The sequence below is a fragment of the Triticum dicoccoides genome, chromosome 2B, assembly GCF_002162155.2.
Source record: "Triticum dicoccoides isolate Atlit2015 ecotype Zavitan chromosome 2B, WEW_v2.0, whole genome shotgun sequence".
NCBI classification, from domain to species: Eukaryota; Viridiplantae; Streptophyta; class Magnoliopsida; order Poales; family Poaceae; genus Triticum; species Triticum dicoccoides.
In genome coordinates, this window is record NC_041383.1 from 183742587 (window position 1) to 183765357 (window position 22771).

Here is a 22771-nt window from a genome sequence, read left to right on the forward strand (position 1 = left end):
ATTTGCAATGAATTAGACACAGAAGTTACAGAGAAAAACATACATAAGAAAAGAGATCTAGATGGAGTTTTTTTAAATAAGAAGGGAAATACTCTAGCAAGAAAACATGCAAAGAAAATACAAAGGGCACAAAAACACTAGAGAACTTCATCTAGATATGGTCGGCGACAAAGTCACCTATGTTAGAGTATATTTACTTAGGAGTCAAGTGAAATCACTTGATCATAGGTCATACTCATCGTTTAAGCTCAAAATGGGGTTACCATTTTTTGTTTGAGCATTTTGATGTATTCACATCTCGTTGAGTTTCTTTGGCTCATGACTTGGGTCAAAGCTTCTCTAAGATGGAGTGACATACCTAGGGTTGTGATGTTGATCTTGATCGTGTAGTCGAACTTGTGTTGGATGCTCAAGGTTGATGTAGTCCATCAAGAGTTGGGAGCACCCCTTATAGTTTTAGTTCATCTTCCTACATGGGTTAGTCTTGCAAGGAAAAGCACTTGTGTATCCAAGATGACAATCGTGAAACTTGATATCAAATGAAATTTGATATATTGAAATTGTCAAAGGATATGTTGAGTGAGTTCATGCTTCCTTGTCTTCAACATCCACATAGTAGGGACATGGTGATGTAAAGATTGCTCAAAATGTGAGTGACTTGCAATATCATAGATTTGGGCTTCATCCAAGTACCTACAAGGGTTAGATAACATGCAAGGGTAAAAGTATAGATCTTAGACATATGATCATCATCATCATAAGAGAAGTATCAAGGATTAGTTATAAAAGGATCATGCCTTGCATGTATCCAAATGGAGTTTCTACTCCAAGTTTGAGGCATTAATGATATTCAATTCACCTCTCAAACGGCAAAATGCTTTCTCATGAAGCGGTTTGGTGAATATATCTGCCAATTGCTTATCGGTACGAACATGCTTAAGATTGATGTCACCTTTAGCAACATGATCTCAAATGAAATGATGATGAACTTCAATATGCTTAGTTCGAGAATGTTGCACGGGATTGTGAGCATTCTTAATAGCACTTTCATTGTCACAAAGCAATGGAACATGTTTCACATGTATCCCATAATCCTTAAGAGTTTGGGTCATCCAAAGTAATTGAGCACAACATGATCCGGCGGCAATGTATTCCGCTTCGGCATGGATAAGGATACCGAGTTTTGTTTCTTGGAGGACCAAGACACAATAGATCTACCAAGAAATTGACAAGTACTCGAAGTGGACTTTCTATCAACCTTGCCACCGGCATAGTCCGAGTCAGAGTAGCCAACAAGATCAAAAGAAGACCTCTTAGGATACCAAATGCCAAAGTTTGGTGTATGAATTAAGTATCTCACTATCCTTTTCACAGCCTTAAGATGACATTCTTTAGGGGCCGCTTGATATCGTGCACACATGCACACACTTAGCATAATATCGGGACGGGAGGCACATAGATATAACAATGAACCAATCGCAGAGCGGTAAACCTTTTGGTCAACCGGTTTGCCATCCTTGGTCAAGTCAATATGTCCACTAGTAGGCATGCGTGTCTTCATACCTTTGCTTTCTTGCATGTTGAACCTTTTGAAAATATCCTTGGTATACTTTGTTTGAGAAACAAAGGTACCTTCCTTAGTTTGCTTGATTTGCAAACCAAGGAAAATTTTGATTTCACTCATCATAGACATCTCAAACTTCTCCGACATTAGCCTCCCAAACTTTTCACTAAAATGAGGGTTAGTCGAAACAAATATGATATCATCCACATAAATTTGGCACACACATAATTCACAATTAACCCTTTTAGTAAAAAGTGTAGAATCAATCTTCCCAATTTCAAAGCCTTTTTCAATAAGAAACTTGGTCAAGCATTTATACCATGCTCTAGGAGCTTGTTTAAGACCATAAAGAGCTTTGTGAAGTTTGTAGACATGATTAGGTTTCTTAGGATTAACAAAGCTGAGAGGTTGTTTAACATAAACTTCCTCCTCAATTTTGCCATTTAGAAAAACACTTTTAATGTCCATTTGGTATAAAGTGGTATCATGGTGATTGGCATAAGCAAGTAAGATGCGTATGGACTCAAGTCTAGCAACGGGGGCATAAGTCTCACCATAGTCCATACCTCAACTTGATTGTATCCTTGAGCGATGAGATGGGCCTTGTTGCGTACAACTTGTCCACCCTCATCTTGCTTATTTCGAAACACCCACTTGGTTCCAATGACATTGTGGTTGTCGTCCGGCTTTTCAACCAAAGTCCACACTTGATTCTTCTCGAAATTGTGTAGCTCTTCATGTATAGTGTTCACCTAATCCGGATCCTCAAGAGCTTCTTCAACCTTCATAGGTTCAATAATGGAAATGAATGAGTAATGTTCACAAAAGTTAGCCAAACGAGTTTTAGAGCGAGTAATTCTCTCGGTTTGAATATCATCAAAGATTATTTCAACGGGATGATCTCTTGAGATTCTTGCTCTAACTCGTGAGAGATTTTCTTTGGGTCGGGGTGGAACATCCTCTTCATTATCTTCTTCTTATTGTCCTTCTTCATTGTTTTTGGCGTTGTTGTTCTCTTGTGGAGGTGGAGAAGGAAGTCGATGAGGGTCATCTTGTTGTACTTCCTCGTTTCCTTTGTGTTGACGTGTTCTACTTGTGGATGCCTCCAAGTCAACTTGTGGTTCACCTTGTCATAGAGTTGAGGCTTCCACTTGAATGGATGAAGTATTCTCCTTCACTTCCGTTGGGCGAATCTTGCCAATAGACAAGTCTTGAATTGCTTCTGAAGGATCTTTGTCTCCTACATCAATTGGCAATTGCTCTACTTGCCAGCCGTTAGATTCATCAAACTTCACATCTATCGTTTCTTCAACTTTTTGGGTGAAATTGTTGTAGACACGGTAAGTGTGAGAGTTTGAGCCATAACCGAGTAGGAAACCTTCATGAGATTTAGGGGAAAATATCAAACGACAATGCTTATCAAGAATGTAACACTTTGAGCCAAATACTCAAAAGTATCCAACTTGGGGTTTGTTACCGGTGAGAAGCTCGTATGCCATATTGCCGAGAAGCTTGTGAAGATATAGTCTATTTGTAGCATGACAAGCTGTCTCAACCGCTTCCGCCCAAAAATGTCTTGGCGTCTTGTATGCATCAAGCATCATTCTTGCCATCTCAATAAGTGTCCAGTTCTTCCTCTCAATAACTCCATTTTGTTGAGGTGTGTACGTAGCCGAGAACTCATGTGAAATCCCTTCTTCGTCAAGAAAGGTATCCAGATTGGCGTTCTTGAACTATGTTCCATTGTCGCTTCGAACCTTCTTGATCTTCACTTCAAATTGATTTTGGGCCTTCCTAGCGAAGTTCTTGAAGATCTTTTGGACCTATGACTTATCATCAAGAAAGAACACCCACGTAAATCTTGAAAAGTCGTCAACAATGACCAAATCAAACGAGTTACCACCAAGACTCTTGTAGGCGTTGGGACCAGAAAGATCCATATGAAGTAGCTCAAGCGGTCTTCTCATGGTCATGATGTTCTTCACGGGATGTCTTCCTCCAACTTGTTTTCCTGCTTGACAAGCACTATAAAGTCTATCCTTTTCAAATATAACATCTTTAACACCAAGGATGTGAGCACCTTTGATAAGCTTATCAAGATTTTGCATGCCCATGTGACCTAACCTTCTATGCCATAACCAACCTTTAGAAGATTTAGCAATTAAGCAAGTTCGAGGTTGAGCTCTCTTAGTGAAATCAACAATGTATAGATCACCTCTACGTATATCGGTGAAGACCATATTATGATTATCTCTACGAAATACTTGGCAATCTACTTCACTGAATAGAACATTGAAACCGAAATCGGCTAGTCTAGATATGGAAAGTACATTGTAACCAAGAGATTCAACGAGCATAACATTTTGTATGGAGCTATCATGTGAGATGGCCACCTTACCGAGGCCAACTACCTTACCTTTGAGTTGTCACCAAAAGTGACATACTTTTGGGGACTATCATTTTCAGCGAGCTCACGAAACATGTCCTTGTCTCCGGTCATGTGATCGGTACATCCACTATCAAGAACCCATTCCTTTCCTCCGGCGATGTAACCATAAAGGTTAGCCATAAGACCAAAGTGTCTCATTGACTCATCAAGATCAAAGTCACTATCATCATCCTCATCATAATATCCATGTTCAACATCATCATGTTATTGATCATCACCTAGAGAGAGTGATTCATTAGATTTATGACCATGACAATGTGCATCTTTATGAACTCTAATGACTTGTGAAATGATGCTACTAATGACTCCAACATCTCCTTTGGCACACATAAGGTCACGAAGCTCAAATAGACAATCATCAAATTTAGGATCACTAGGATTCATTTTATGAAAAGCAATGGACTTTTGAGGAATATCATCTAGATTTTTCAAGGAATAGTTTGGAAACCGCTCCTCAAGGTATCTCCATATAGTATAAGCACATTCAAATGTAGGTAAGAATACAAGCAAATTTCTAGGAAATCCTCTCATGGTAAGATCAATAGTTCTAAGATTGCGGGCCATGTCAAGATACTCATCGGGGGTAGGATGCAAGGGATCAATAGAAGGCGCACAAGGACTAGTAATATACTTGCTCAAATTATATTCATTGAAAATCTCAAGCACCTCATTTTTCCAAGCATTATAGAACTCTCCATCAAGCATAGGCACTCTACGTCTAATACTCCCAATCGTAGAGTCATCCATCTTCCTCTAATGGTGATTAAACTAGAGACTAATGCTCTGATACCAATTGAAAGGATCGAGAAGAGGGGTCTAGAGGGGGGTGATTAGACCCTCAACAAGTACAAGTGGCAATTTTTAAGTTCTTCAAGTTGAGGTGGAGTTTTAGCACAAGTTTAAGCATTCACAATACATTTCAAGCAAGCATGGCAAGAGTATGAGCAGCGGAAAGAGTAAAGCATGCTAATTGCAAGAAAGTAAAGGGATGGGATTGGAGTGTGCAAACTCAATGAAGACACGGAGATTTTTGGCATGGTTACGATAGGTAGTGCTATCGTACATCCACGTTGATGGAGACTTCAACCCACGAAGGGCAACGGTTGCGCGAGTCCATGGAGGGCTCCACCCACAAAGGGTCCACGAAGAAGCAACCTTGTCTATTCCACCATGGCCATCGCCCATGAAGGACTTGCCTCACTCGGGTAGATCTTCACGAAGTAGACGATCTCCTTGCCCTTACAAACTTCTTGGTTCAACTCCACAATCTTGTCAAAGGCTCCCAAGTGACAACTAACCAATCTAGGAGACACCACTCTCCAAAAGGTAGTAAATGGTGCATTGATGATGAAATCCTTGCTATTGTGCTTCAAATGATAGTCTCCCAAACACTCAACTCTCTCTCACAGATTTGGCTAGGGTGGAAAGATGATTTGAGTGAAAAGCAACTTGGGGAAGGCTAGAGATCAAGATTCTTGTGGTAGGAATGGAATATCTTGGTCTCAACACATGAGTAGGTGGTTCTCTCTCAGAAAATGAGTAATGGAAGTACAGGCACATTCTGATTGCTCTCTCACAAATGGAGAAGGGGGTGGAGGGGTATATATAGCCTCCACACAAAATCCAATCGTTACACACATTTGACCCAAATCGGTCAGACCGAATAGAAGAACTCGGTGAGACTGATTCAGTTCAAAATGTGAATGTTAGGAATCTCAGCGGAACTGACTGGAACAACTCGGTGTGACCGATGTGCTAGGGCTAGGGCAAAACCTCATCCTGGTGAAGCCGATTGCTTGAACTTGGTGAGACCGATTTCAGCAAAGAGCAAACAGAGAGTTGGTCAAGCAAACTCGGTGGTACCAACTGCTCATTTCGGTGAGACTAAAATGTTACGAAGGGAAACATAGAGTTTGCAGGGCCATCTCGGTGAGACCGAGATCCGTATCGGTGTAACCAAATTGCTAGGGTTTCTGGCAGTGGCTATGTCAAATGAACTCGGTGGCGCCGATGGATCATTTCAGTGGGGCCGAGTTTGACTTTGAGTTTTGGACATATTTGGAAATGAGAAAGCGGTTGAGGGCTTTGGAGCAATATCACTAAGCACTTTGAGCAAGTAGACCATTAAGCAACACCTCATCCCCTTTTAATAGTATTCCTATGGACTCAATGTGATCTTGGATCACTAAAATATAAATGAAGAGTCTTGAGCTTTTGCCAATCTTTGTCCTTAGCATTTTGAGGGGTTCCACATCCTCTTATCCTTACCACGCCATTGTTGAACTCATCTGAAATATACTAGATAAAAATATTAGTCCAACAAGAGATATGTTGACATTAATTACCAAAATCACCCAAGGAGCACTTGTGCTTTCAGACAATGACGACTCCCAAAAGATGGAATAAGGTTCTCCCCGCCTAGCCTCTGTTCTAGTGGCGTGTCTAGTGTCATTGGAGGGTGTGTGCAGGTGTGTCTCCGGCGGATTTTACGGGATACGTTTGGTGTTTGTCTTCGATGGATCTGTTTGGATTCGGTCTTCATTCGTCCGCTTATGTGTGCCTACATATTGGATTATATGGATCTATGGTTCTCTTCATCGGCAACAGTTGTCATTCTGGTGCGCTGGTCCTTTGGGGCCTTAGCATGACGACTTCCCGGCTATCTACTACAATAAGGTTTGGCCGACTCCGATAGGGAGGGGTGATGACGGCGGCGCGCCTTTGACTCGCATCAGTGCTTATAGTCATCACTGGTGGTCTACAAACATAATATAATTTATTTATCTGGTGTTCTTACTACCATGATGTTTGATGAATAGATTAGAATTTTCCCACACACACAAAAAACATCAATCGTGTCCGACATATACCTTACACCCACCATATTTTGGATTTTGGTAAGATTTGATTTTATTTGAGTATGGTTAGTGAAGGCAAGGAATGTTTTGATTTAGGTGAGGTTTTTGTAAGATTCAATTTGATTTGGATAGTGTACGGGAAGCAAGGAAAGTTTTGATTTAGTTGGGGTTTTGATAAGATTTGATTTAATTGAGTTAATTCAGGATGTGGTTTTGAGAGACTACGGACTAATGTACAAACACTAAACCTGCCATTACAACCGTAGACTCCCCTTTAATGTAAATTATGGCACCTCACCATCAAGAGCCCTATAGCCTCTCTTTAAAGCGATTTTTAAACAGGCATGTAAAATCCTTATGTTGGTGGTGGTCCATGGAATTAAGCAAATTTCGACCCCAAAAGATCACTATGCATTTTAAAAGGGTAAACCTAATCCCTCAAAGCCCACAATTTGCACTACGATAATCTTTTTCCTAACCCCCAATCAAAGCCCACAATTTGCACTACAATAAAAAAATGTTGACGTTCTGCATTGGAGTCGTTGTAAGATAGGTCAATGGCTTCACGAAGGTGAAAATGTTATACATTATTTCAGGAACTATGACCATGTTAAATATGCCCAAAGGAGTTATCCTCCTTTTCGGGGAAAAGGCGTGACCTCAGCGGTTAAAATTATATATCAAACAGTCTGCGTGGCTCATAGGCAATCTTAGAATTAGAGTCAGATTATTCAGACAAAAAAGAAAAAAAATTGAGTCAGATTATAGGTACCTAGTTGTCTGGCTATCTTCCTCAAAAAATGGTTATTTAGCTACCAGTAGAACTGGAAATGTCGGTTCCATGAAAAAGGCTGACGATATGCACGTGTTATTGCTTGCAGTCGTGTTTTAGTCAGCCATCGTTCTAGGTATGATAGCCAATATATTACCCGCCCAAGTTCTACGACAGCTAGTCTTCTGCCACATGACATGGCTAATATTCTGATTCAAATCTCCTAATCTTGTCAAGAAGACAAGAACATATGTATTACCTTGGGAAAATAATGTTTTTCTTTGATATTGTTTTGCTTGTGCACCTTACCAAGATGTGCCTCATTTTGCAGATGTCGATGAGTGCCTTGACCCAAAAAATTGTGAAGGGACGTGCCACAATATCATTGGAGACTTCATCTGTTGTCCTCCGAGAACAAAATATGATCCCAAAAAAATGCAGTGCACCACTACCAAAAAGAAAACTCTCGTCATAGGTACCTACCTTTCAATTATTATGGAGTATATGAAAATGACAATAAGCTTATTGGCATATGGTTTTACATAGGTGTTACCATTGGGCTGGGTGCGGGCTTTGGAATGCTACTTCTTGGCTTGAGTGGAATGTCCATCTCCTATCGATGGAAAAGATGTGTCAAAAAACAACAACGCAGGCTTTATTTCCAGAAAAACCAAGGCCTTCTATTGGAACAACTCATATTATCAGATGAAAATGCAAATGATAGAACAATGATTTTCTCCTTAGAGGAGTTGGAGAAGGCAACAAACAACTTTGATGAAACTCGTATTGTAGGCCGTGGAGGACATGGCATGGTATACAAAGGCATCTTATCAGACCAACGTGTGGTGGCTATAAAAAAGTCAAAACTTGTTGAGGAATCTGAGATCAATCAGTTTATTAATGAGGTTGTAATCCTCTCCCAGATAAATCACCGAAATATCGTAAATCTCTTTGGATGTTGTCTTGAAACAGAAGTGCCGCTGTTAGTATCTGATTTTATCCCTAATGGCTCTCTATTTGATGTTTTGCATGGTGAGCCAACTAGTAGACTATGTTTATCCTGGGATGATTGTTTGAGGGTTGCTCAAGAAACTGCTGGAGCTCTCTGTTATCTACATACATCTGCCTCGATATCGGTCTTTCATCGTGATGTGAAGTCCTCGAATATCTTGTTAGATGGAAATTTCACTGCTAAAGTTTCAGATTTTGGTGCTTCAAGAACAGTTCCTATTGACCAAACTCATGTTACCACAAATGTACAAGGAACATTCGGATACTTGGATCCAGAGTATTATCAAACTGGGCAACTAAATGAGAAAAGCGATGTGTATAGTTTTGGTGTGGTACTCATAGAGTTACTTACAAGAAAAGAGCCTGTTTTTAGAAGTAATTCAGGTTCAAAGCAAAACTTGTCCATCTACTTCATTACAGAGATTAAAACAAAGTCAGTAAGAGAGGTGGTAGCCACTCAAGTTCTTGAAGAAGCAAGCGAGGATGAAATTTGTATCATTGCCTCTCTTGCGGAGACGTGTTTGCGTCTCAAGGGAGAAGAAAGGCCTACTATGAAGCAAGTGGAGAGTACATTACAATATTTGCGAACAAAAAGGTTGGCCTCATGTCATGCTGTTCAAAGGAGCGAAGAAGAAATCCAACCACTTGTCTCTAGTTTTCAACCTTTCGCCATTCATATGGATGATAAATCTCATTCAATCATTCAGAAGCATCTAGTTCTTTCTTCAGTTCGGGGTGAGACGTTTTTTCTTTTCTTTTTGATAATGTCCGGGGTGAGAGCTTATGTCATTCGCTTATCTGGTTCACAAGTATTTGAAGTTGTTAGTTTGCATTTCTTTTTTATCTTTGCAACTAAATAGTATTTCTTAGTAGCGGGTTTGCAGAACAATTCATTATTATATGAAGACGGGAGTAGAATAATGCCTTATTCGGCCAAACACATGTACTGCAGTCAAGAGTGTTAGATTTTTCTGTGGCTGTTTATCAGCATATTTCTTGTTGCAAGAATTGAGATAAATTTTGCTTCTCAGAGTATATTTCATGCAAGAGTTATGACAACATTTTGCCATTTTGTCTTGCTGGTGTTTGTTGTAACAATGGAACTAAAATAACCCACAGTGGTCATTTTTTCAAACATGCTGTACCGTCAACTCCACGGATGCCCCCTTCACGTCCATCCAGACAGACCCCAGGACAATTGAACGGTTCATTTTTTCTAGCACCATAGAAAAAGGTTTGCTTAAGCACAATCCAAAATCTTAACAACTTCCATTCTCTGAATACAGAAGACTGATAAATGGCAGGAAAAACAAAGCACATGTAATTGTGATTTGTGCACCGTCAACCCATAGGTGTATGGCCTTGGCATGGGTAAAACAAGGTGAAGAAGACAAACTCTGCTTCATCGACAAGGTTCCAGTGCATATTATCATTTCATTTTTATGGAATGCCATCCGGCAAGCTTTATTGATTAGATAAAATAGTTATATCGTTGAAGAACATAGCAAAAATGAAGCTAGGGGATTCAAGTCCCAGATACGAGAATTTTGCAACCCAAAAGGCAATACAGATCACATCATCAAACAGCAAATAACAAGCAGGGTACAACATAGACAGATAGTAAATCAATCTTTTGAAATCTCAACAGTTCACTTGTTCAACAGATTAAACATGATTCAAGTCACAATGCCAGGTAATTGCAATTAAGAAGATCTGTCAAGCGCTCTGTTACCATTAACCGACACATTTCCCTATTTGCTCCGAGTATAATACGGTCTCATTGCTAAACAAAAGGCGATCAGTTCTCATACTTCGGGTCTGCCATCACAAAGTGGTACGCGATGACCAACACAAAGATGAAGATCCCCAGGAAGTTGGTGAAGAAACCCAAGTCTTGATCGTCAAACATCTGCAGAAAACATTGGCAAACAAAGGATAGTTAAGATGTGAAAACAGGCAATCCATGATGATAATCAAATGTACTGGTTGCCACTTGTCAGAAGTATATGCCATGGAAGCAAAGGCTAAAGTACAACATACAAACAGAGGTTATAAACGAGTTGTGTGTGTAGTGTCGGAAAGGAGGGCAAGAAGCAGCAAGAAGATTATGGTGATAGGTTGTCAATACAAAACGCAGCAAGTCAAACATGTGGCAAAGCCCTGCTTAACCATCATATGGTCCTGATAATTCCAAACAAAGATCTCTGAGCTCTGGGGCATGTTCCAACAAATCTAATTTGATGACAGATTGGGATGTCACCAAGTCAGCATCACTCTGACTCCACTTTCTCCAAAAAGATACGTAGGAATAGCAAATAAACTGGGGTTAAGTGCAGTCCACTTTTATCATGATATGCATTGATTAAGGAACCTTGCATGTCCAAAATACAAATTAGGCCATCCATGTACCTGACATGGGAAGGGTGTCCTATGCCTACTGTAGTTCAGGGATGAGTCGTGGAAGATGGGAGACTAGCTAGATAAACTTTTAGTGGTGTAGCATGATCAGAAAGAATGACCATAGTTTAAGCTATGAAGAGCATACTGCTACTGATGTATAGAGCTAGATTACATAAGATGGTGCGACTGAACCTGCACTACTGTGGGCATGCTGCAAAATCTAATAATTCAGGGCTACCAATATCTAGAGAAAGTTTCAAATGAAAGCAAGACAGAAAGATGGAAGATAACAGAAACAAAATTTCGATAACCAGATCCAGTGCAACACATGAATGAAGGTGAAATTTAGTTAACTGCTGTACAAGAGCACTATCTCTGCAGTGTAATAGAACATGTAGGAAACGTGCAATGATAGCTATACAGAGAAACACACATAACACGGTCTTCCGGGTGCACCAATTCATGGGTCTTCATATCTTCATTACCCTTCCCAAGTTTCTACTGCCAAGAGAACTCTTCTTGTATGCAAGGGTTTGTGTGATCATATTATCTATCAACATGTACAAATTCAGCTCCTGAGCTGTTCACTCAACATAGCTTAATCTGCTCCGTGGGTTGCATAATCTTCTTACGGCTAAAACCGGAGAATTACTTTAAAAATTCATCCTAAAAGGATATCAGGCTACTGCATCTGGCGCCTGAACCTGACCAAGCGGATTACGTTCACTCACCTATGGCATGCCACACCCACCGGGTGATCCTCCAAAGAGCACCACAACAATTACCCTAAACCTACGAACAAAATCCAACAAAAGGGGCAGAGTGGACTGAGCCCGAGTCATTTCCTGCCGGAATTCCGGAATCAAATCGAACGAGATCTCACGGGATGCAAAGCTGATCCGGCCACGAGATCGCGGCAGAGGAGCCGCGTCACTCAGTCACCCCCTTGTGACTCCACTACGGATCCCGCCCCAAATCGAACGGATCTGCCGGATACCACGACGAGGAAGACAGAAGAAGCTGCGGCGTGATGGGCAGGAACTCTTCGCGCGAGCAAAAATTTGCTGTGCGATCTGAGAGAAGAGAGCAGGTAAGACGGAGGGAGAGGACCGCACCTTGCCGGCCGCCGCGCGGATCTGTAGGGAGACTTGGCGCGCTCGCGGTCACGCTCGCCGTCGTTGCCGCGTCGTTGGTCCTGGCTGCCGAGTGCACTGCGCTGAAACTGCCGAGTTGCGGGGAGGAAGAGCAGAAGAAGACGTGGGCCGGGGTTACAGGTCTTTGTGACGACTCCGCGATTACTGGGCCGGCTGGGTTCATCTGGGCTTAAGGCACTGTGTATTTGTGGCCCATGCGACTTTGGGGAGAACACCCCGTCAACGCTCCAGTGCTGCGAGAACACCCCGTCAAAAAAAAAAACTGTGCTGTGAGAACAAGTCGCGCATTCTCGGCTCCAGTGCTTGCCGGGGACGAGCGAGGCGAACGACCGACCGACCGACCGCGCGCGACGGCGACGTCGGCGAGGGGGCGAAGCGATCTGATCGCCGCGCGCCGCCTCCTTTCTCCGGTGAGCGACCCAGATCTTCTCTTTCGCGCCGTGATTTGCATGTTTTACCCTCTTCTCCTTGATAGTTTTTGTTCGCGCCGCCGCCGATTTGATGCGCATTGGTTTGTTTCAGTTTCAGGGATGGCCTGCACAACAATAAGCTGGTAGCTGATTGGGAAGTGGGGAATACCAGCAATGTTCTCCTTGCTACATGGCCTATGGAACCATGTGTTCAGCAAGACAGAGTTCCGTGTGCTCATCCTTGGAGTCCATAAGGCTGGGAAGACGGTAAATTCATCTCAAACTTATGTTTACATGTATGAAGTATTGAGCCAGCTATCTCCCTTATCGTGTCAGCGTCCCTCTGTTGAGGATTGACTCTATTTGTACTCTATTTTATTAGATTCATACCAAAAGTTGACATGCTTCCAGTAATGAATATGCAGACCTTGCTAGAAAAGTTGAAGTCAATCTATTTGAAAGGAGAAGGGCTTCCACATGATCGTATTGGTCCAACTGTGGGGCTTAATATTAGACGTATTGAAGATGCAAATGTAAAACTTGTTTTCTGGGATCTGGGAGGTCAGGTATGGTTTCTTGTGCTATTGACCAAAATTTGTGGCCGACAAGCTATTCTATGAAATTTCTCCATTCGTCATTCAGGACTATTTTAATTTCATCAAAGATAGGTTGATATTTGCTAATTCTCCGGCCTCCATTTTCATTAACGGAGATCAAAATCATGAAATCTGGAAATAGAGAGATCTTGCTCGAGAAGATTAATTGCAACCATAGTAGAGCTGCACATGTTGTATCTAATTTTGCTAGAACCGGACAATACACTAATGCTTGGTTGCACTGGTTAATGGATTGCATTTCACTGCTTTCTAAACCTTTAGCTGACCAATAAAGATCCCATTCCCATGTAAGGAAAAAAAAGGAACTAATTGATGTTAAGATCAATGCATTTGTACTTTCTTTTTTTTATGATCTTACTTTAATACCTGGAGATAGAATACACTTCATTTTGCAACCAAAGTACCTGGATTAGATAAGTGACAATTGTCGGTCAGTTTTCAACTTTTCATCCCTTATTTAGAAGCCTCAAAAGTTTCCTCTGGACATGCAAATTAGTTGAACATTAGAGTTGATGCTTATACTGAAGGCATGTAACCATCATGTTTATAAGTTTTTTCACGTTTATGGCAAAACTGCAGCAAATGCTTATCTTAAGTAAGACCTTATACTTGATACTACAGAGATCCTGGTCTACGTCCGTGATCATGTACCTAATATTTTTATGGAAGGTTCTCTCTTACTACTACTGCTGTCTGATGTACTTTCAGCCTTTTAAGAACATAAGCTTTGGTAATACTGAATTGACAAGTTAGACCTTTCCCATTATGTGGTTTAAGTTTTGCTTAAGGAAGCATACTAAACTGTAGTTATGACCTTCACTTTGTGAAAGCTAACAGGCAAAATAAACTTCATTCCAAAATTCCACGAAGACTACAATGTAGATAGCATTCTTTTTCTAGACATTGCAAATTCTAATGCTAATTACATGTTTTTGACAGCCTGGCCTAAGAACTATATGGGAGAAATATTATGACGAGGCTCATGCTATAGTATATGTTATCGACTCTGCCTCCTCATCGACATTTGAAGATGCCAAATCTGCTCTTGGTAAGTTGCTTCTGTTTCTTTCGTCACAAAACATTCGTGTAACTTATGATGTAACTGTATGTTCTAGTAAAGTCTTTCATAGGTCTGGAAAAGTTAGGATCATTACTGGAGTGAATGGTGACTCAAACATTTTTGTTGCAGAGAAAGTACTTCGTCACGAGGATCTGCAAGAGGCGCCACTACTCATATTTGCCAACAAACAGGTTGAGTTCTATACACTATACTTAAATTACCTTACAAAACTCGATGCTTTCACTCTGAACTGAAAACTGCAATTGCTTGGATGAAAATTGGTACTTCTGGGAAAATTCCTTTCCATGTGCATACAATGCACAGCTGTAAACCAACCTACAGCTGTTTAAGTGTCAGAGGATGTCAATTTCCATGCTCCCTAGGTTTTGAATACACATCATGTAGAGCTCAGAGTATGGAAGACGAGAAACATACTTTAACCATGTGCATGCGCATAACTGAAGTTGTTCAAGAATTGACGCATTCTTATCGTCCTTGATGATATTCACATTTTGAAGACGAGAGACATGTTGTGGAAATAAATAATTGTCCATCTTATTCCTTGAAGGACTGGAGTATCACCAAAGATTTAGCCATGGACCGGGGTGTGTGGAAATTAGCTATCCACGTGCCAGAACCATGACTTGGTTTCTATATCTTATGGGTTTCAACTCTAGCCTACCCCAACTTGTTTGGGACTGAAAGGCTTTGTTGTTGTTGTTGTTGTTGTTGTTGTTGTTGTCCATATTATTCCTTTGAGTCCTCTGCAAGTTCATTTCATCTTGATATGTTGCTTTTAGCCATTTTCCTCATGCCTCTTGTATTTTCATGTTTGGATGCTCCTCTCAACAGGATTTACCAGCAGCTGTCAGAGAAGAAGAATTGGACAGACATCTTCACCTTAAAGAGTTTGACGAGAGGCCATATATGTTTGTGGCGGGATCTGCGTTTGATGGGTAAGTAGAGCAATACCTTTCCCAAGCTTATTTGCCTCATACTGAAAGATGATCCATTATTATGCATATTTCTACTAATTTCTTCACAAGATGGAGATTCAGTGATTCAGTTTAGGCTGGCAACTGCACCGCTTAACTCATTCTTATTTAAATATACATCGCTTAATATTTTTTTCTTCTATGAATGTGTAATAGTCAAGGATATCATTGAACTAGCCACTTGGAAGTCTTTGCTTCTTGACCAGTAGACATGAATAAAGGTGTGCAGACCTCTTTGGTTTTATGACCTTTATGGCAGGACGGGGATCAAACTGGGTATCGACTGGTTGGTAGAAGAAATGGGAAAGGGCAGGCGCACCGAGGCTCTGAGGGCACGCACCAACACATATGCGAAGATTTAGCACCATGACTCAAACTCTGGCACCTTTGATTTTCAGAAGCACAAAGCATTTGAGGACGCTGGCTGATGTCGTTGATCTCGTGTATACGCACTTTAGTACAATGTCATGATCAGTTGAAGCCCATCGTCATCCTCACTCGGCTATAGCCCCAGAACAAAATGCCTTAGATGTGGCTCTTGGAGCAGTACTTGCAGTAGGAATTCTGTTGTAGCGACGCCAGAAACGATTGTGTTACTCGTCCAGATTCGTGTTCATATGATCTTCCTTTTTCTTGAAGCATGATTACATGCTGGGTGGCAATGTTGAGCATGTGCTTTGTACTCCCACCATTCACAAGTATAAGGATGTTTTAGCTCTTTTCTGAATCATTTGTATATAGATATGTTTTGGTGTTCACAGATATAAGATGTTTTAGCTCTTTTCTGAATCATTTGTATATAGATATGTTTTGGTGTGTTTGTTCACTCGTTTCAGTCCGTATGTACATATTCTTGAAGCATGAACATGCTGAGTGAGTACTCCCTCTGTTCACAAATACGAGATGTTTTAGCTTTTTTCTGAATCATTTGTATAGACATGCTTTGGTGTGTTTGTTCACTCATTTTGGTCCGTATGTAGTCCATATTGAAATATCTAAAACATTATATATTTGTGAGAGGGAGTACGTCTAGTTTTGTCCACAGAAAAAGAATGCATTTCCGAAGTGAGACAGTTTCAGTTTGTAATTGCCAGATGAACAAGAAATTTATTCATTTCTCAGAATACAAACACCATCATGTATATTCCGCATATCGCAGAAGGAAAATATGACACTAAAAGAAAGTTAAGCTAGAGGAGCAGAGTGATGTTGGGATCCCACTATAGAGTTACAATACATGTCACTCTGTCCAAGCTTCAAGTCGGTCCAAGATAATTGCACAAGGAACAGGTGGGAAATGCCTTTGGAATTGTACAATGTCCTCATAGACGAGCTACATACGAGTTGGCCTGCGTCACATATCTCACCCACCTGTATGGATTGTATGTTTTGGATTTCTTCGCTATCTGAAGATATCTGACCTGCAGAGGCGAAGGGAACAGTTCAGTCGTGTTTAGGAAGCATAAAAGCTACATGGAGCAACTAGCTGTTCAAACACACCTAATAACAGAACAGCTAAATCATACTACCTACTTGTCGCTCAAACGGATGTATCTAGCACAAAGATCGCATACTTGGCAGCAGATGGTCTTACCTGCAACTTTGAAGCATTGTACATAGGTATAGTGAAATTCATGTTTACTGGCCCGGCTTCCTTTGTGAGGTTTCCTGCATTCCAGAAAGATGCGTGTCACAAAAAATGCAGTATAGCAGGCAAGCCACTCAGAGCATAGACAAGGCATGCCAAAGACAAATGCATACCATGTGACTCCTGGGAAAATGTGAGTTTTGCACGAAGGGTATGCTCAGAACCGCCAACAATCTGCCAAAAGTTAAAATTGTTCAGCAAAGCACAGCAAATTGGCTAACGAATTCAGGTTTGCATTGCATGTAATCATCTTCAAATAGGGCGTGCATATAATAGAGCTCAAACAAGATCAAAGAAAAGATTAAATCCTTTTTGGAACTTGCCTTCTTTAGATTCCACTCCAGTCTCCTAGTTCCTTCTTTAAAATCCGTTGTCTGTCCAACTGCTCCAGCTTCCAGTTCAAAACTTGCCCTACAAAGTAATCCATAACGCATCAGAAGAAGATAATGTTTCGCTTTGTATCAACTAAAAAGAACAAAATAAATCTGCAACTGACCTCATTGTGTAAGAGGGCACTGGCATTTGTACTGTGATTGTGTTGGCAGTCACATTCGCAGGAAAGTCTGCCCGTATTTTCAATAGAACTTCAGCCTGTGTAACATAAATCAAGATCTTGAATGGAGATACACCAATGTAGAAATATTAATTTATCAGCCTCAAAAACACAAAATACCTTACCCGAGATGGACCAGCTTCTTCAATTAGTGCGGTGACACGGAAGGGCGGCTTAAATTCTTGAGTCATCCGGTAGTTCATCACTGGAAATTCTCCATCAGGTGGTATCTGCTCATTGGTAAATATGATTGTAAAATTTTGCTGCTGTGCTTATTTGGAGAAAAAAAAGGAAGAAATTCATATCAGTAGTACTTACTAAATGCAGAGTTCTGTCAATGTCAAAACTGTCAAGCTGCACTGACTCATGGAAGTTACAATCATCAAGAACAACTGATCCTCCTCCAGAAGAACTTCTGTAATCTGGTATCAAGCATTTGTAGTATTGTTAATCCATAAGATGTAAGAAAATAAAATGATGGTAAGCAGATCAAATTTACATGATAGCAACAGCACATCAAACTCACTTTGTTCAAGTGGTAAAAAGTTTTTTGGTGAAGAACTGAAGATAGGAATTGTACGATAAGACAAAATGCAAATAGAAGGACTCCACTGACATTAATGGTTGAATGTACCCATTGAATAACCCATCAAGCAAAAAATGTAACACGTTTTCAACACTATGAGCACAAAATCAAAGAACAGTGAAGAAACATAAAATTCAGGTCATGTTTATAGATATCCGGAAGTCCACAAAAATAGTAGTACACCATTTTCCTAAGTTGGGTAATAAAGGAAGAAAAGTTAACAGACATACCATGTGTAGAAGAGCTATTCTTTCCAATGCCTAAATCCTCATTCAGAGCTAGGCGGATTTCTGGATTTCCACTAAGGTAACTTTTCATTTGGATGGTTCCATCAATCTCAGAGGTAAGTATATAACCCTGTATAATGAAATTTCAGATAGAAGGTAGTAAGTACATGGAAGTACTAGTGTTGCATTAGAACAAAGCATGTATTCATCCTAGTTATATGACACAAGACAAACAAAAGGAACTGCCATTTAACTACTCAGGAGTAGGTTGATAATATGTGGTGCCTCACAAAGTGCAAATATCCCATTCGAGCTATTCAGAACCAAAAGGTAATATGGTCCCTATCCCATTGATTTGGAATTTTACAGTAAGGGGCAACAACATAGCATCTTATGCATGTCCAATTTTAAGTTGTAAACGCGGAGATACTAGTGGGATAAGAAACTGAATAATAAAGGAGCAAATTTTGACAGTAAGGCAAATCAACTAACTACGTGCAGCAAGTTGAACTACTTAGTAATCACTATTAATACTACAGAACAGCAACATGTTTGAGATTTCAGGTCAGGAAGAAGAAAAGGAAAAACAGCAACAAGGCATGTGTATATCAGAACTTACACTAGAGCTGAATGTCACACTTATTTTCTCAATGATATCAACAAAAATTTCCTCCCTCTTTTTCCCACCTGGCTCATTAGCAACAACTGATTTTGTCACAGCTGTACCCGGCATCCGCTTTGTGCCTTGCTGCATTAGACAATTTGTCAAATGAAACTATGAGATTAACAGAGTAAAATGGTGAGCAGCACACTGCTTGGTCAAGTGAGACCCTAAAGCCATGTTTTCTTGGGATAATAGGGAGAGGTTTTACCATGAACATAGCAGCAGGACCAAGTGGTGGCAACCGTCCAGCATCAACCATGATTGGCTCATTAAATATGTACGACTTCAGAGCCTCGGTAGAAGTTGTTTGTGGGTATCCGAAGTCCTAATTACACAATTCAACACATAAATAATGACATAGTTCTACCAGAAGATGATAACATTGTGTTTTGTCCTAAACAGATGAATCACACTAGCCACTTCAAAACCACACCAACTGCTTGATAAACACACATTAAAATTTGCTAGTGGACCAAAAACATGGTCAGAACAGGTTGCGGTTAATATTGTATGAAGAAAGGTAGTGTGGACTGCGGGGTACTTACGATAACTTCATCAAGCAACTCGTACACTAAAATGAAATTCTTCCTCAGGGAATCTTCATTTAGAACACCGAGATAGTCTTTGGTAACACGTGCGATCCTTTGCAGAAGTTCCAAGAGAAGCGACGGCGAGATATTGACCATTGTGGTTACCACAAAAAATAATCCCGCGACTTTGACATGGACATAATTAACCCCATCGATATTCTGTCATTTACAAAACGTAGAAAATGCCACATATCAGATCAAGTGGCAAAGAAATGGGTGAATCGACAGACAGAGGAATGCAATCATTGTTGTCTCTTCCATACACATATGTAACACTCACTCCTTCACTTTATCAAGCAGATCCTCCAAGGCAAGCTTCATGCGCATTTGATATGGAACTAACAATGCATCATGTTATAAACCTTCTCACTACCAAAAGAACCATAATGGAGAACATGCACTAAAAGCTTCCTTCCTGATGAGCTTAGTCCCCACTTCCCAGACCTCCTACACAGTTGAAGAGTTGCTGGAGGAGGGACTAATCATTTTATTTTCTCAGTCCATCTAAAGCATTTGCCTTAGGAACTACTTACACAGGAATGCAGATGCACCCTATGCACCTAACCAAATGCTCAATTATCGTGAAAGGAATTAACATATTGGACGCACAATGATTCCAAACAGAACCAGCGATCTGTAAGCTCACGTTCTATCTGGAAGTCGGTGATGCTATTAAGCTTCTCAACACATATTCGACAACCCATAATAAACATAGCTAATCAGCCTATCACTTCAACGTAACACCACAACTCAGCACCCAAAAACCTCGAAATTAGGATGGTTTATCAGATTGCCCAGTATGAATAACAAGAGGCAAGCAGGGAGAGGGGAGCAGATGCATACGAACACTGGAGGCGCCTCCTCGGCCTCGTCCTCGTTCCAGAACTTGACCTTCCGGAAGAAGATCTCCGCGCTGCCCTTGGGCACCTCGCCGCGATCTGCATCCCGCCCACCCGCCAACATCCCCACCCCAAATCAGCGGCAGGTCACGACAAATTCTGCGAATGGAACGAGGGGGCAGGATCCAGATCTTACAGTCGCGGAAGACGATGTGGTCGCCGCGCTGCGACAGCACGAAGAACTGCGAGATCATCTCTCCCCCGCGCGCCCTCCTCTGCCTCGCCGGCCTCCGGCTCCCCCCTCCTCAGGCAACGTGTCCCGTGGCTGTGACGTGACGCCGCGGCGGTTCGAGGAACAGGCAGCGTGAACGAGCACGGGGAGGTGGAGACGAGGGGGGAGAAGACGCCGACGAGGCCCGCGCGCAGCGGCACGGGACGCTGGATCAATCGATCGCGGGCGTTGGTTTCTGATCGGACGGCGGCTGACTGGCCACGAGTTTTTTTTTCTTATCTCGGCCAGATGGATTTTATCGTCTTGTCTTGTGCGCAACCGCTGGCAGATCAGGCATCAAACTGAAACATTTGCTGTGTTGAGTGTTTATAGGGAAAACGAACTGGATTCTGTTAAAAAAAATTTAACTGAATTTAGTACTCCCTTCGTCCCATATAAGAGTCAAAAACGCTCTTTAACAGAGGGAGTAAATATGAAAAACAAGAAAACCAAATCCTGTAAGTGTCACAAGCATAGTTGCGCATAGAGCAGTAGATTGCAATATTGCAAATGGATTTGGACCTTTCCTTTTCCAAGTATGATGCACATGCAAATAATCACCATCATGCATAAAAATGCACCATAGCTACAATGGCGATCTCCCACCCCCACCCCCACCAACACCCCACCTCCACCTAGCTACACTGGTGATCTCTAATCTTGGAGCCGATGGAGGGCCTTCTCCATTGGGACTTCTCCCCCGGTCTTGCAGTTTTGGATCAGGTGCGTCAACGGTTTGGCTCCACGGTTCACTTCTCCTCCTCGGGCCTTTGATGGGAGAACATTTCGGTTCTCGGTTGCTTCTAACAAGGTTGGGCATTTCATATATGGCCTCAAGGATAGGATTTGGCCGGACTTTATTTGCCATTTTCAACTATTCCGTCCTGGTATTCTTGGTCCTTTCATTCAGAGTTCTTTGTGGCATGCTGACGCTTAGATTCCTAAGATTTCTGCTCGTTCTTCGATTGCGATAAAGCCAAATTTGTATTTCTTAATTCGGGATCATGAAGTTGAGCCAATTTCCTATGAGCTTTCCAAATTTGGTCTCCAGAGGGATGTTCATCACAGCTCTCGGTCGGAGCCACTACCGGAATCCTCACCGGCGGCGACCGGCAATTCTTTGGACCACACACCCGGTCCCGTTTTGGGTAAGGAGCCATTCATGGAATCATGCCATAATTCACTACACTTTAGGCTGGTCTTTAGCACATTTCAATCAGCATTTAATGACACCTTTAGGAATCATAATTGGCGTTTTGAAGGTTGACGGTTTAAGAGGGAAAATTGGAACTCCTTGCCACAATTCTTGCTTCATCATATTTTGGACTTTCAGAAAGTGGGCTACTCTGACCAAAGAATTGCTGAAATCTGGGACCTTCATATTGTACCCTCATCAAGCTTTATCTATGAAAGGCTCAATTTATGCTCCAATTGTGGTGACGTTGGACACCTTACCGCCCAATGCCCTGGTACGTACTACATGATTTGTTATGACTGTATCTGCACGTGTCAATCTACATCGCCTCGTGACTCCACACAATGTTCCCCACATAATAAGTTGGTCTGCTCCTTCCATGGGTCCTTAACCCACCCTTTTTTCGACTGCCCAACCCATATGAAATGTGCCAAATGCAATCTATTGGGTCATCATACGACAATTGCAGAGATCCGCCCTTCATCTGGTGTGGAAGCCCAAAGTCCATTTGGATATGGCCTGCTCATCTAATTCGAGTAGTTATGGATACTTCTCAAAATCTCTCCACGGAATTCTCGGTACCACCTCTCAAGGATTACTTGGAGAAACATTTGGATATCATGGATGATTTGCCATACTCCTTCCAAGGATAAACATATGTAGCACAGGCAAGTAAAGCAGAATATGGTCAATTCTGGGTCTCCGCACCATCAGATCAATCAACATCAAAGCAATTATTCGCCTGCCAACTTACCAGCCTACCACCGCAAATGCTCGTCTACCGTTTGATGCACTTTTTGTGGATTCTTGGAACACGCGGCAACACCCTGCTTCCGTCTATTCCATTCTCAGCAAGGGGTCTGGGTCCCCAAGGGTGGGTGTGCTGCTGCCGATTCGCATTCTTCCAT

The 22771-nt window shown here is 41.5% G+C and overlaps 4 protein-coding genes across 6 annotated transcripts in view; 2 read left to right on the plus strand and 2 right to left on the minus strand.

Moving 5' to 3' along the window:
- Nucleotides 1-8189, plus strand: part of LOC119360757 (wall-associated receptor kinase 4-like) — a 34543-nt gene extending 26354 nt beyond the window's left edge. Inside the window, exon 2 of the mRNA XM_037626265.1 lies at nucleotides 7975-8189. Coding sequence (XP_037482162.1) covers nucleotides 7975-8189 — 215 coding nt within the window. The remainder of the gene's footprint in view (nucleotides 1-7974) is intronic.
- A 2075-nt stretch (nucleotides 8190-10264) lies between these two features.
- Nucleotides 10265-10563, minus strand: LOC119362950 (dolichyl-diphosphooligosaccharide--protein glycosyltransferase subunit 4C). Its single transcript, XM_037628232.1, has one exon. It carries the CDS (start codon nucleotides 10561-10563, stop codon nucleotides 10453-10455), a length of 111 nt encoding a protein of 36 aa, XP_037484129.1. The 3' UTR covers nucleotides 10265-10452.
- Nucleotides 10564-12470: 1907 nt separating this feature from the next.
- LOC119362949 (ADP-ribosylation factor-like protein 1) lies at nucleotides 12471-16079 on the plus strand. Of its 3 annotated transcripts, none has more exons than XM_037628229.1 (7): nucleotides 12471-12618; nucleotides 12731-12885; nucleotides 13044-13184; nucleotides 14175-14283; nucleotides 14425-14486; nucleotides 15148-15251; nucleotides 15520-16079. In XM_037628229.1, the coding sequence occupies exons 2-7, from the start codon at nucleotides 12793-12795 to the stop codon at nucleotides 15650-15652; spliced, it is 642 nt and encodes a 213-aa protein (XP_037484126.1). In that variant the 5' UTR covers nucleotides 12471-12618; nucleotides 12731-12792; the 3' UTR covers nucleotides 15653-16079. The 3 variants fall into 3 exon arrangements, with proteins under 3 accessions (XP_037484126.1, XP_037484127.1, XP_037484128.1); XM_037628230.1 differs by having other exon boundaries at nucleotides 15550-16079; XM_037628231.1 differs by lacking the exon at nucleotides 12471-12618 and having other exon boundaries at nucleotides 12760-12885; nucleotides 13030-13184.
- A 277-nt stretch (nucleotides 16080-16356) lies between these two features.
- On the minus strand, nucleotides 16357-20776 carry LOC119362948 (AP-4 complex subunit mu-like). Its single transcript, XM_037628228.1, has 13 exons — nucleotides 20594-20776; nucleotides 20402-20496; nucleotides 19514-19717; nucleotides 19177-19293; nucleotides 18924-19052; nucleotides 18308-18434; nucleotides 17810-17913; nucleotides 17617-17721; nucleotides 17435-17529; nucleotides 17262-17349; nucleotides 17052-17112; nucleotides 16885-16958; nucleotides 16357-16711 (listed from the first exon to the last, which is right to left on the minus strand). The coding sequence occupies exons 1-13, from the start codon at nucleotides 20649-20651 to the stop codon at nucleotides 16613-16615; spliced, it is 1356 nt and encodes a 451-aa protein (XP_037484125.1). The 5' UTR covers nucleotides 20652-20776; the 3' UTR covers nucleotides 16357-16612.
- Nucleotides 20777-22771: the final 1995 nt, after the last annotated feature.